Below are 13713 nucleotides of genomic sequence, written 5' to 3'. Positions count from 1 at the left end.
CACGTGGTATTCCGTGCCTGGCTGATCTCACTCAGCACTGAATTTTCCTGGTTCATCCGTGTTGCAGCAAGAACCAGATTCTCAGTTCTTGCTAAGGCGGAATGATTTCCCACTGCATGGATCTACCACACTGACAGACACTGAGTGACGCTGCTGTGCACGCAGAACGTGGACACGTGTTTTCACGTGTCTTGAGTAGGGATCTCAGCAGGCAGAGAACTGCTGGGGCACATGGTCAGCCCACGGCACTCCATTTCTACAAGGCATGAGGGTTCTATTATCTCCAAATCCTTGCCATACTTGCTGCAGCCTTCTGCTTGTTGGTTTGGTTTGCTTCAGGATGTGAAATGGTGTCTGGCTACTGTTCTATGTGCATTTCCCCATGACTAGTAATGCTGAGAAAATCCTCCTGTACTTATTAACCTCTTGCTTACCTTCTTGGGGTCCCTTTAAAAACGGGGTTGTTCACCTTGCTGAGTTGTAACAGTTCTTTAAATAGCACAGACAGGACAGCAGACCACTGCCAAACAGGTGACTGGGAAACAGGGTTTCCCACTGTGAGCTGCTTTATCAGTTTCTCCAAAGCGACCTTTCATGTGAACAGTTTTTACTTTTGATAAAGTCCAACTTCTGTTTTCTTTTGTTGTTCATCCTTATGGTGAAAAACTAAGAAATCACCACCTAACTCACACGCCCAGATTTCCAGCTGTTACTTCCACAGGTTTTTTAACTCCAGCTCCCACACACAGACATCTATCTGACCTGAGGTGTTCTTTATACATGGTTTGCAATGCAGGTCTAAGTTCATTCTTTTGCATGAGGGTATACAATTGTCCTAGCTAAGAGTCTTGGCACCTTTGTTGAAAATCAACTTAATGAAAAATGTAATGAAGATTTATTTCTAGACTCTTTTTTTGAAGATTTATTTATTTTGCTTGAAAGGCAGAGTTACAGAGAGTGAGCACATGCTTCCAGCTGGTGGTTTCTCCTCAAGTAGCTGCAACAGCTGGGGCTGGTCTAGGTCAAAGCCATGAGCTTCATCCGGGTGTCCCACGTGGGCCATCTTCCACTGCTTTCCCAGGCACACTAGCAGGGAGCTGGATCGGAAGTGCAGCAGCCAACATTGGAAGCAGGGCGCAAATGGGTGACGGCGTCGCGGGCAGCAGCTAACTCTTTGCAGCGCAATGCGACCCCTATCTGTGGACTCCAGTTCTACTCCACGGACCCCAGGCTCATACTTATGCCTGTGCCATCCTGTAACTGAACGGCCCTAAAATGACTAGTCCCACTCCACTAAAGGAAAAGGACCACAACCTAAGTTTCCTGACTACCCTACCAAATAAATACTACACTATACAAATGAATACAAGAATTGAAGTCTCCATTTAATCTTGAAAAATTCAGACATGAAGTTCCAATTAAGTAAACAGTATCTACATGCTTTCCAGAGCTAAATGTATTCAAACTGTATGATGACAACCGAGTATGCCTCCAGCAGATGGCACATAAATGCACTTTAGCACAAAGAAACACTGTGACTCCAGGGCCATGACATGGGAAGTGAGGACAGGAGAAGTATGGTGCGGTGACGGAGAAACAGCAGCAAGCGCAGGACGCGGTGCCGACACGGCACTGCCTACTGGCGTGATCAACCGTTGCAACCTGTGCCCTTTTCCTTATGAGCATCTCAACCTAGGGTGGTAGCAATAATGGCCACTACATGCAGAAATGTAATGCTGAAGCGATGCAAACCTAAACGCGCAGCTAGCTGAACTCTCGAAATAGAAGGCAATTTTTACAAATAGCATGTATAAAATTAAAAGCAGTAATAATACAATCGAGATCTACACAAAAGCTATACAGAGATTAATTGTAAGGGTGGGAACAGATGTGAGAGGTGGAAAACACCTCCTCTTAGTGGGGGAGGGTAAACAATTGGTTGTGATGACTTTGACATTTAAAAAGACAGAAGTTAAAGAAATCGTCAAGATGCCCTAAGTCAACCATTAATAAACTGAAAACACAACACCCTTCAAAGCTTTCAGTTCATGTGTAAAAGTTCACTTAGCACAAGGAACACAGGGAACATAACAACATTTCTTCTTCTTCTGTAAAGTCAACACGCAGTCCCCATAAACAGGAAGGGGCGAGGGGAACTGCCAGCTGAGGCTAAACTGCTACGGAGACAGACACGCAATGCCAGCAGGGAAACCGTGCAGGAACCAACAGGGGAAGGCGTGCCCTTCCATACAAACAATAAAGCAGTGGTCTTGGTAACGCTGGCAAATGAACAGCCAACAGGAAAGAGAACCCAGACACAGCTCAGCCACACACATGGCAGGACATGGGGCATCTCAGCCACGGCTTGGTCACCAGCACAGTGATCCTCTGTGCAGCCGCTCTCCGTTTTCTGTAAGTTCAAGACAGTGTGAATATAAACAGCTAAAAGGACAATTAAAAGTAGGATTACTTATACAAGACATCCAAATATGTACGGGTAAAACTATCTGATTCAGTTCTAAGAAAGAAAGGCAAATCTGTAAGAAAAATGGGCAAAGGACAGGAACTGTCACAAGGAAAAACACAACCAGTAAGCAGGAAGAGCTTGTCAACCTCACTGGCACCTGGGAAAGGAAAACACTCCAGCGGATGCCTCGTTTTGAACATTCAATTTTTTTAAAGATTTATTTATGTATTTGAAAATCAGGGCTATACAGAGAGAGAGGAGAGGCAGAGAGAGGTCTTCCATCCACTGGTTCACTCCCCAGTTGGCTGCAACAGCCGGAGCTGTGCCCACATGGGATGCTGGCACTGAAGGCGGCAGCTTTACCCACTACATCACAGCGTCAGCCTCTCATACTTTAGATTCGGAGCAGTTTTACTGGGGCCGGTGCTGTGGCGTAGTGGGCTGAGCTTCTGCCTGCAGTGCCAGCATCCCACGTGGGTGCCGGTTCATGTCTCCTCTTCTGATCCAGCTGCCTGCTGATAACTCGGGAAGGCAGTGGAAGATGGCCCTAGTCCTTGGGGCCCTGCACCTGCATGGGAAGGAGATCCAGAAGCTCCTGGCTTGTGGCTTTGTATAGGCTCAGCTCCAGCCATTGCAGCCATTTGTGGAGTGAACCAACAGATGGAAGACCTTTCTCTGTCACAACCTCTGCCTGTAACTCTACCTCTCAAATAAATAAATAAAATCTTTAATAAAAAAAAGAATAGCTTTATTAATGCTTGGCAACAGCAAGTGCTGATAAGGATGGAGGAATGAGACCTCAAACGAAAGATGACACAGGGAAAGCAGACCTTAAGAAAAGTAAAACGCCTGGAATATTTGCGTCTCTATAACAAGGTATCCTGGGCCTGCTTTTTGTGGTGTAATGGAGTAACACAGCCACCTCCAACAACGGCATCCCACCAAGGTGCGGGTTCGCATCCCAGCTACTCCACTTCTGATCCAGCTCCCTGCTTATGGCCAGGGAAAGCAGTAGAAGCGTGTGTTAAAAACAGTGCCGCAGTGTGAGCCCAATGCCCACTTCACGTCTGCTGAGGTGCGGCTTCATCAGTGCCTGGCGGTGGGGAGCACAGGAATCCACAGGGAGCTGCAGGCACACCCTCAGATCCACTGCCACCCTGCCTCGGGCCACCCTTTCCCTGCCACGGCAGGTGGCCCCTCCAGCCATCCCAGCCACACCCATGCCAAGTCCTGCAACACCTGCTTCCACAGCAAACATGGGGCTTTTGCAAGGTGAACGTCATAATCACTGTGGTCTTATTCACCTCTTAACCATTTAACATACGTCAAACAGGTACTAGGTTCCTATCTTTCTGTTTTTGTAACATTACTGACAGAGTTTGAGTATAGTGCCCCTCGTCCTATTTTCTGCCAAAAGTCCGTGGTTTTTGTTGCACGATGTGTGTTCCGGTCATGTTTAAGAATGCAGCTTTTGGGGTCAGCGCTGTGGCACAGCAGGTAAAGCCACTGCCTGCAGCGCCAGCATCCTATACAGGCATCGGTTCGGATTCTGGCTGATCCACTTCGAATCCAGCTCCCTTCTGATGGCCTGGCAAAGCAGTAGAAGATGGCCCAAGTACTTGGGCCCTTGTACCCAGGTGGGAGACCGTGAAGAAGCTCCTGGCTTCTGGCCGGCCAGGCCCTGGCCACTGCAACTATTTGGGGATTGAACCAGCAGATGGAAGCGCTCTCTCTGTAACTCTGCCTCTCAAACAAATACATACATCTTTAAAAGAAAAAAAAGCATGCAGTTTTTGCATTTTAGGAGGTTCACTACACAGACCGGAATAACGTATTTCACTCACTGTCGGCACACAGTTAACCAAGTGAGCCTGTGAAGTAACCACACGGCGCAGACTCCTACGTTCTGTGCCACGAAGAAGACGGGGCTGACTCAGGAGCCCGAGCTCTCCTCTGCAGCGCCTCTCTCACTCGGAGAGGTCGCCGCCCTCACGGGGGTCCCACTGCTCAGACTGGGTGACAACTGCCGCGCGCCAACTGCCTTTCAGGAGCTGTGCAAGCACACAGGCAGCCACAGGAGCACGCGCGCTCCCGTCAGGGGAAGGCAGCGTGGGAGCGGCAGCTGAGGCCGGCGCCCAGCCACCGCGTGCTCACCTCATGGTAGGTGTCCTCCAGCTCGCCGTCGTAGATCCAGCGGTAGAGGAAGTTCAGGACGGGGTGCGACACCAGGCTGAGGATGTGCCGCACCAGGGACCTCATGTACGGGTCCCCTGTTTTTGTGTAGGCGTGGACAGCAGAGGCCAGTGCACCTCCTTTCCTTCCTGGGGATGAGGGAAACACAAAACACATTTACACTCGGCACTAACCAGTCACTGACACTCCCCCAGATGCCACGGATCCAGAACACAGTGCATGTGTCCACAAGGCCACGAGCACTGCTGACTCAGAACCAGCAACGACGTAACAAGGCAGGGCAGAGCCCAGGCCGGCCCCCACGGACCCCAGGCTCAGCTGCTCCATACACGAAGGCTGAGGGGCGAAAGGAACTGGATGTGCGGTCTGCGGCTGCCAGGACTTGCCGACTGGGACACGCTGCGAGCCACACTTCCTGTCTCAATTCACAAATACATCAACACATAAAAACTAATTCTGACTCAACACTTACTCTCTCCTTGGTGTAATACACCAGTCTCAACTAACTCAACATTTCATAAACCATTGACTGGCTGTAACAAACCCATCTCAGGCAGGCCCAACAATGCTGAGTAGCAGTGACTCTTGGCTTCCCAGTGTCACAAATGAGAAAAAGAGAGTCCAGGTAGCACAAACAGCTGAGAAGGCAACCAGAAACACAGAACGTAGGGCCCAGGAGAGGCTCAAGCTGGACATGCCGACACGGGAACCTCAGGCACCCACACGAGCGGGGCCATGAACCCCAGCCTCAACAGGAAAGAGAGCAAGGTAACCAACCCAGGAAAGGCTGCCTGTTAAGATTCAAATGAAAGAAGGCCGGCGCCGCGGCTCACTAGGCTAATCCTCCGCCTTGCGGCGCCGACACACCGGGTTCTAGTCCCGGTCGGGGCGCCGGATTCTGTCCCGGTTGCCCCTCTTCCAGGCCAGCCCTCTGCTGTGGCCAGGGAGTGCAGTGGAGGATGGCCCAGGTGCTTGGGCCCTGCACCTCACAGGAGACCAGGAAAAGCACCTGGCTCCTGGCTCCTGCCATCGGATCAGCGCGGTGCGCCGGCCATAGCGTGCCGGCCGCGGCGGCCATTGGAGGGTGAACCAACGGCAAAGGAAGACCTTTCTCTCTGTCTCTCTCTCTCACTGTCCACTCTGCCTGTCAAAAAAAAAAAAAAAAAAAAAAAAAAAAAAAAAAAAGATTCAAATGAAAGAGAAACACAGAACTCAAAGCCTGCCAACACCAGAGAACCCCTCCACGCCATCGTCACCATTAAGATAAACAGCCGATCACAAAGACAAAGGTGATATCTTCACGGTCACACCTGTCACCTTGTGCCCATCAACGTATTGGTGACTGCAGAGGACACAAAAGGACAGGGCAGGGGCTGCTGTGGCATAGCAGGTAAGGCCCGCCGCCTGCAGTGCCAGCATCCCATATAGGCACTGGTTCGAGTCCCGGCTGCTCCGTTTTCAATCCGGCTCTCTGCTGTGGCCAGGGAAAGCAGTGGAAGATGGCCTGAGTCCTTGGGCCCCTGCACCCATGCGGAAGACCCAGAAGAAGCTCCTGGCTCCTGGCTCCGGATCAGCACAGCTGTGGCTGTTGCAGCCAACTGGGCAGTGAACAAGCAGATGGAAGACCTCTCTCTCTGCTTCACCTTCTCTCTCCATGTAACTCTGACTTTCAAATAAATAAATAAATCTTGAAAAAAAAAAAAAAAAAAAAGACAGGGCATGCACCACACGAGTTCTGAAACAAAGCAAGTCCAGGGAGCAAACACACAAGAAATACAGAGGGACCTTGGCAGTGATCCACTAGCGCCGCGAGGGTCTTCAGCCTTATTTTGGGGTCATACGTCCAAACCAGGAGGCGTCGCAGTGTTAAGCTACTCTCAAATCCCAAATTCACTCCCTGATCATCCTCTAGCTGCAGCTGAAAGACAACAGAGGTAGAGGGTTTAATACAGGCAACTAATCTTTCCCATCTTTACGCTTCTACACAAAGCCATGCAAGGCAGTGATTATTCTCATTAAACTGAAGCAGGAGGTCCCCTCTCATGCTGCAGAACTCTTCAAATGGTCAGAGGGATTGAAAATCAACAAATAACTGGCCTTTGGCTACAGCAGACCTCTACAGATATTTAGACCCTACAAATATAGGAGATACAGTCTATCTTTTAAAAATAATGTATGCAGCAATTTATAATATTCTATAATAGCTTCACTTTTTAACCTTTCAAATCACGGAGAAATCAAAATAACAACAAAGTTTACCTGGGAGTGTAAAACAGAGAGCAACCGGTAGTACTCTTTGAGTTCCTGGTGCAGGGCGGCACAGAAGCTCTGCGGGGAAAGGGAAAAGAACAATGCGGAGGGACGCACTCCTGCACACCGCCCCGTGCTGGTGCCAAGGCGACGCCTTCAGACAGTCCTGGTGACGTGCAGCGGCACTAAATTCTGGCCCCTCAACGGCCCCCACGTGCTGACCACAGCCTGGATCCCGCCGTGCTTCAGCCCAGGTTTCTTAAGTAGCACTCAGAGCAAACCACGGCACAGCACCCTGTCTTACCGAAGCCCAACCCCAGCCCCCAGGGCAGAGACACAGTCGCACAACTCCCACCAGCACCCCAACGGGTACTTGTAGGCAGAGCTGTTCTGTGATTCCTCTGTGACTTTTCGGAGAATTAGAATGGCAATGGTCACTGCCCAAGAATCAAGCTGTGCCCACAACTATGCACCACCTAACAATTAAAAAGGGACTGGGGAGAGGGAGCCGGCACTGTGGCACAGTGGGTTAAGCCTGTATCAGGAGACAAGGGCACCCCGTGAGTGCTGATTCAAGTCCCAGCTGCTTCACTTCTGACCCACTTTCCTGCTAATGCTCCTGGGAAGGCAGAAGATGAGATGGCCCAAGTATTAGGCTCAGACCGCCACCTGGGAGACCTGGATGGAGTTCTCGGCTCCTGACTTCAGATTGCCCAGCTCCGGCCACTGCGGCCATCTGAGGAGTGAACCAGCAGATGGAAGATCTCTTTCTCTGTCTCTCCCTCTCTCTGTAACTCTGCCTCTCAAATAAATTATCTTTTCTTAAAAGGGACAGGGGGAGGAGGGCGTTACTGCAGAGAGCAGCTGTTTGGCCTGGCAGCTAAAACGCCTGGCCCCACATCAGGGCCCTGTGTGCCAGTCGCAGCCCCAGCTCAACTCCAGCTTCTTGCTACTGCAGACCCTGGGAGGTAACGGTGACAGCTCAAGTGGTGGTTCCTACTGCCCAGGCTGGAGGCCTGCACTGAGCTCCTAGCTGTGGCCCTAGCCCAGTCCCAGCTACTGCAGGCATTGGAGGGATCTTTCTGTCTCTCTTTCTAGTAAATACAAAAAATTGGGAAAATAAAAATCTAATACCACTTCTTTATGTCCACCACTTCCTAACACCAGGCAGGAGGAGGGAGAAGGAATAGCACCCACCAGCCCCAACAACTTGCTTGTCCATCAGCGATGGCAGCAGCAGGGCTGGCCAATGCAGCGGCAGATGCCCTGCTCACAGACCTGTGTCCCAGCAGGGCCACTCCTCCACCTGCCTGAAGCAGGAGAGCAGCGAGCAGGTCCCCCCATGCTCTGGGGCCTGACGGCTCCACTCTCGCCGGCTCCCAAGTGACCACATGCTCCAGGCTGTCTCCTTTCACTGCTCAACCCATCTGCTGCATTCAGCAGGCTCTGCCAACACCGCAGTAGCTTCTGTCTTCCAGAGTGGATCCTGATGATACAATTCTCAAAACCGCTCTCTTTACAAAGAGCCCGCTTCAGAGTTATTTTCACGGAGATTTAAGGTGGATCCAGCACTCCCCAGTATTTTAGAGACAGTGGACGCACCTGACCTACAAGTCCGAAGGAGCGGTCCAGACTCCTGTGGTCAGTGTACTTCCTGATTTTATTATGCAGCCACCCCAGCTCCGCGAGTCGCACTGCCGTGTCCCTCAAAGATTTACTCAGGTTTGCCTAAAAGTAAATATATTCAGAGTTAAAAACTGAAGACCAATACCAGAATTTTAATTTCATTTTTCAACCACGTGTACTTTAATATGAAACTTCTTGGGCTGCCCCACATGGAAGTTAACAATAACTAATCCACCATCAACAAAAGAAAAGGCATCGGGGTGGGCATCAGCCTGGCAGTTACCCCTGCAGTGCCTGGGCTCCACTCCTGGTCCAGCTCCTGACTCCAGCTTCCTGCCCATGTAGACCCTGAGAGGCTCAAGGCTTTAGGTCTCTGCCACCCACAGAGGAAGGACAGATTGAGCTTGCAAATCCTGCCTTAGGTCTGACCCAGCCCCAGCTGGTGTAGGCATTTGGGGAGTAAACCAGAGGATGGAAGTGTTCTGTATGTCTGTCTCCCTGCCTCTCAAGTAAGTTACAGAAAACAAAACGCATCAAGTGACAGCGCCTTGACAGGAATGCTAAGCTGTGTCACATCCATCTGTGTAGCCCTGCTGGGCCTGGGCCTGGTCCTCAGTGAGACAGAGGCTGTGACAGTCGCTCTGTGAAGGGCTGGGGCCAAGGGTGCCACGGGAAAGGCAGGTTCCGGAAGAGGAAAGGATCAAGCAAAGACCCTGAGCTGCACCTGTCCCTCAAGGCCGTGACCTCTGCTGCAGAACGCGGGTATAGGGCTCCATGGGCAGCTGCATAGTGAATATGAGGAGAGGAAGCAGGCACTGCCCAGAGGGCCCAGTAACAGAATCACACCAGCCACAAACTGGACAGGGACGCATAAACCACACGTTGGCAGTGCACTTACGCAGTACAAACCCTGATACCTGATAGTCTAACAGCTCACTAACTGCACTTAATGATCCTTTTGAATATTTTAAACTAGATTTATGGCACGGTACCTTTGCTTCCACTTTGTAACAGTTTTCAGTGTTGCTCATTTTGATATTTTTGCCATCTATGCCCTGGAAGACGTACAAAATATCTCTCACGAGAGCTGCTTCGGTAACTTCCGATGTCCCTGCAAAACGAAGAATAGTTACTAATAAACACATTTTAAGATGAAATGAATGCTATTAGATGCTATATTTCCAGAAGGCCGAAGTCTACCAACTCGTAAATGAGGTCAGGCCGGGAAGAGCAAGGACAGGAAGAAAGACGCCCGTTCTGCCAGGGTGGGGGGTTGAGGTGGAAGAATAGTTACTAATAAACACATTTTAAGATGAAATGAATGCTATTAGATGCTATATTTCCAGAAGGCCGAAGTCTACCAACTCGTAAATGAGGTCAGGCCGGGAAGAGCAAGGACAGGAAGAAAGACGCCCGTTCTGCCAGGGTGGGGGGTTGAGGTGGTGCAACTCCCCAGGAGAAGTTCTCTCGCGATGGGGCTGCCTGTGAGAACCCAACACATGGGAGGTCTTCAAAAAGGTCACGGGAAATGTGTGTTATGAAAAACGCACGTGGATTTCAGATTGTTTCACTACCAAAATAAACTAACTTTTTTTAGATTTATTTATTTGAATGGCAGAGTGACAGAGACCCTCCTTCTGCTGGTACCCTCCCCAAGTGGCCACAACAGCCAGGACTGGACTACAGAGGCTGATGTGATACAAGCCTAACATTCCTTTCGAGGTGTTTTAAATCCCTGCTGTCACTTGATGTACTTTATCTTCTGGTTTTCTGTAACTTACTTGAGAGGCACAGAGAGACGGACAGACAGACAGAACACTTCCATCCTCTGGTTCACTCCCCAAATGCCTACACCAGCCAGGGCTGGCTCAGACCGAAGGCAGGGTCTGGAAGCTCCCTCAAGGCCTCCCCCGTGGCTGCAGGGGCCCAAGCACTTGGGCTGTCCTCTGCTGCTCTCGGGCAGTGAGCAGGGCCGCCCTCTGCTGCTCTCGGGCAGTGAGCAGGGAGCTGGACTGCAGTGAAGCAGCCAGGACTCAAATGGGCACTGACACAGCCTGCCAGTGTCACAGCAGCGGCTTGAAATGCTGTGCCACAACACCCACCCCTAAGCTGACCTTTTCATTCCACTTCCTGTGAACTCATCAGAGGGTACTAATAAAATCAGAGCACAGCTCAGGAAACACGAGGGGCGGGGTCAGCTTTAACTGACAGTACTTGTCAAAACCAGCTCACCAAACGGATGCACAATGACCTAGGCCCCTCCCCAACACCACACAAAAAGGAATTAGAAGCAGAGAACAGCTACTTAAGGTTTTCATAATCCCCCCCGGACAAAAGCCAAGGCAGAATTTGCGTGATGAGCCAACTAAGGAAGAGGAAACAATACCTATACATGCAAAACGTCAGAGTGGGAGGAGAAGCCCACAGGGCACAGCCTCCAGCTGCCAGACACGGGTGCAGAGCAAGGGCACGTAGCTCATGGGCGTGGCAGCCGTCCTGGGCTGCAGGTATCCGCTACTCCAGCACGGAGGAGCAGGACGCTGACCCATGCGCCTCTCACTGTGGGGCTGTCTGCTCCTCTCTGCAGCTCTGTCCAGTGCACGCTTTGTGGGCAAAGGCAGCTGGGACCAGGTCTTCCCGAGAACGGACCCCTCCACTGCTGCGATCGCACCCCCACCCTGCCCCTCCCCCTGGGGTCTACTCCGATGCAAACACAACACTGCCATTCTAACAGACTCATTCACAACCGGTGTTCTTCCCACCCACCCCACATGTAAAATGTGAGGACAGCTGTCACTAACCCGCGTGGTCCAGTCCCTCACTGCGGCACACTCGCTGTCTGTCCCACCGTTCTCCCTCTGAACTGCCTTTCCCACTTGGCACAGAACAGAAGTTTGAAAGTGCTGGTCAGACATCAGGGGCAAAGTCTGGAAGCGAACATGCCGGGCCACACACACAGCTGCTGCAGGCAGAGGCTGGCGCACGCAGAAAGCACTACAGATGCCCTGCCCCGCATCCTACCAGGACGGGGAGACCCGGAGCAACGCTGGAGGCGGCACACTGAGCTGCTGGCAAAGCCCATCCTCTACTTCCAGGACACCTGTGGCTCGGGCATCGCTATCTACAGTTCCTCTGGACTCTCCAGGAGGTATTGACTTCACCACCACCTAACGGTCACCGAGCTTCCTCTGTGTCCCAGGACTGTGCGGAGCACTGGTGCCGTGAGCGAGACGATGCAGCCCTTCCTGGAGCTGCGTCTTAGTGGGAAAAGTGCCTTTGACATGCGTCCCCGAGCAGAGGCTTCGCAGGAAGGAAGCCAACAGGAAAGCGGAAGTGGGCATGCAACAGGAGCGCATGGCAACGCTGGGGTGGGGGTGGGGGTGGGGAAGCATGCAGACAACGGCTGAGAAGAGGATGGCACTGGAAGAGAAGTTGAGGGTGACAGGGAGGAAAGCAGGCATCAAGAGACCACAGCAGGGGCCGCGCCGTGACGTAGCAGGCAAACCCACAGCCTGCAGCACTGGCATCCAATATGGACGCTGGTTCGAGTCCCAGCTACTCCACTTCTGATCCCGCTCCCTGCTAATGTACCTGGAAGAGCAGTGGAAGATGGCCCAGGTGCGTGGGATCCTGTACCCATGTGGGAGACCCATAAGAAGCTCTTGGCTCCTGACTTTGGATCAACCCAGCTCTGGCTGTTACGGCCACTGGAGAGTAAACCAGCAGACGGAAGACCTCACACTCTCTCTGTCTCTTCCTCTTTCTCTGTAATTCTGCCTTTCACATAAATGAAATATTTAAAAAAAAAAAAAAAAAAAAAAAAAAAAAAAAGACAACAGCAGGGATTCTGCCTTCAGCATAAGTTCTAGTAGAAATCCTAGATCAGTGTTTTCAATCACGGACGGATGGATTCTAAACGTTCAAAGGCAACGTGACGATGAGAAAGCCCTCACTCACCGCCCGTGTCCCCGTCTCTCCTTGGCCTCGTCGTGTTGCGAGAAGCGGAGTTTGGGATGCCTTTCGAGGTAGAGGCTTGAGAGGAAGGCTGATTTGCACTTAGAGTCCATGCAAGACGCGACCCCAACTGCTGCCGAAGGCCGTCTCCTACTCCCGGGGCTTGGTGAGGCTGTCTGAAAGGAGGAGGCAACATCACAACCTTCAAACAACCAGGCCCCCACCCAAGACACAGAGGCATTCCTGGGAATCTCTGTCTTGACACAACACTGAACGACAGAATGTGTATGTTTCAGAGGCAACACCTGACTTCACCCCAGTGGGACAGGCCACAGCCACGAAGTCCCCGGAACCTCACAGGACACCCTGGGTCTCAGCAGCAGAGCAGTGGCACTGCCAAGGGTCACTGCTCTGCCTTCCACACACTTCTCATCAGAAAAGACAAAACCCATGGGACCTGACTTCAGAAACACGTAACACACGTTACCTGCCTATTTCCTCTGTGCACTGCCAACCTCAGGATGAAACCCTGAACTCCACACTTTCTAGTAGGGGCCATCAGAAAAGACAAAACCCATGGGACCTGACTTCAGAAACACATAACACACGTTACCTGCCTATTTCCTCTGTGCACTGCCAACCTCAGGATGAAACCCTGAATTCCACATTTTCTAGCGGGGGCTGAAACACCTGACCTCTCATTTGCCTGTCCTCAGGGTCTCCTCACTTTTTGGTGCTCAGAACGCAAAGGAACACTGTAATTTCAACTAATTTTAACAAAGCGTATGACTCCATGACATGTAAGGCAAAACAACGCACGTTCAAGGTCAAGTTAATTTCTTTTTTTTCCTAAAGGTTTATTTATTCATTTTAAAGTCAGAGTTACACAGAGAGGGGAGAGGCTGGGGGGGGGGGGGGGGGGGAGGGGAGAAGGGGAGAGGAGGAGGGAGGGAGGGAGGGAGGGAGAGAGAGAGAGAGGGAGAGAGAGAGAGAGGTCTTTCATCTGCTGGTTCACTCCCCAATTGGCTACAATGGCCGGAGCTGAGCCAATCCGAAGCCAGGAGCCTCCTCTGGGTCTCCCATGCGGGTGCAGGCACCCAAGGATTTGGGCCATTCACTGCTTTCCCAGGCCATAGCAGAGAGCTGGATCGGAAGTGGAGCAGCCGGGTCTCGAACCAGTGCCCATATGGGACACCAGCATTTCAGGCCATTGCATTAACCCG

The 13713-nt window shown here is 51.5% G+C and overlaps 1 protein-coding gene across 10 annotated transcripts in view; it reads right to left on the bottom strand.

Moving 5' to 3' along the window:
* Positions 1-13713, bottom strand: part of TUBGCP3 (tubulin gamma complex component 3) — an 85388-nt gene that overhangs the window by 47331 nt on the left and 24344 nt on the right. For 7 of the 10 annotated variants that reach the window (XR_007917722.3, XM_051841681.3, XM_051841682.3 and 4 more), the window contains 6 exons: positions 12494-12666; positions 9529-9647; positions 8513-8638; positions 6920-6988; positions 6446-6578; positions 4622-4788 (listed from right to left, as the gene is read on the bottom strand). Coding sequence is in view for 9 of the 10 variants with exons in the window: in XM_051841681.3 (XP_051697641.3) it covers positions 4622-4788; positions 6446-6578; positions 6920-6988; positions 8513-8638; positions 9529-9647; positions 12494-12666 (787 nt within the window). In the remaining variant the exon portion in view is untranslated. Of the gene's footprint in view, positions 1-894; positions 2411-4621; positions 4789-6445; positions 6579-6919; positions 6989-8512; positions 8639-9528; positions 9648-12493; positions 12667-13713 lie in introns of those variants that run through there. The other 3 variants (XM_089303377.1, XM_089303378.1, XM_089303379.1) reach the window with 2 other exon arrangements.

Source organism: Oryctolagus cuniculus, chromosome 9, assembly GCF_051225735.1.
Source record: "Oryctolagus cuniculus isolate XC-2025 breed Fujian yellow rabbit chromosome 9, ASM5122573v1, whole genome shotgun sequence".
Classification (NCBI taxonomy): Eukaryota; Metazoa; Chordata; class Mammalia; order Lagomorpha; family Leporidae; genus Oryctolagus; species Oryctolagus cuniculus.
The sequence above is the reverse complement of the archived record's forward strand: the minus strand, read 5'-3'. Positions and strand labels throughout refer to the sequence as shown.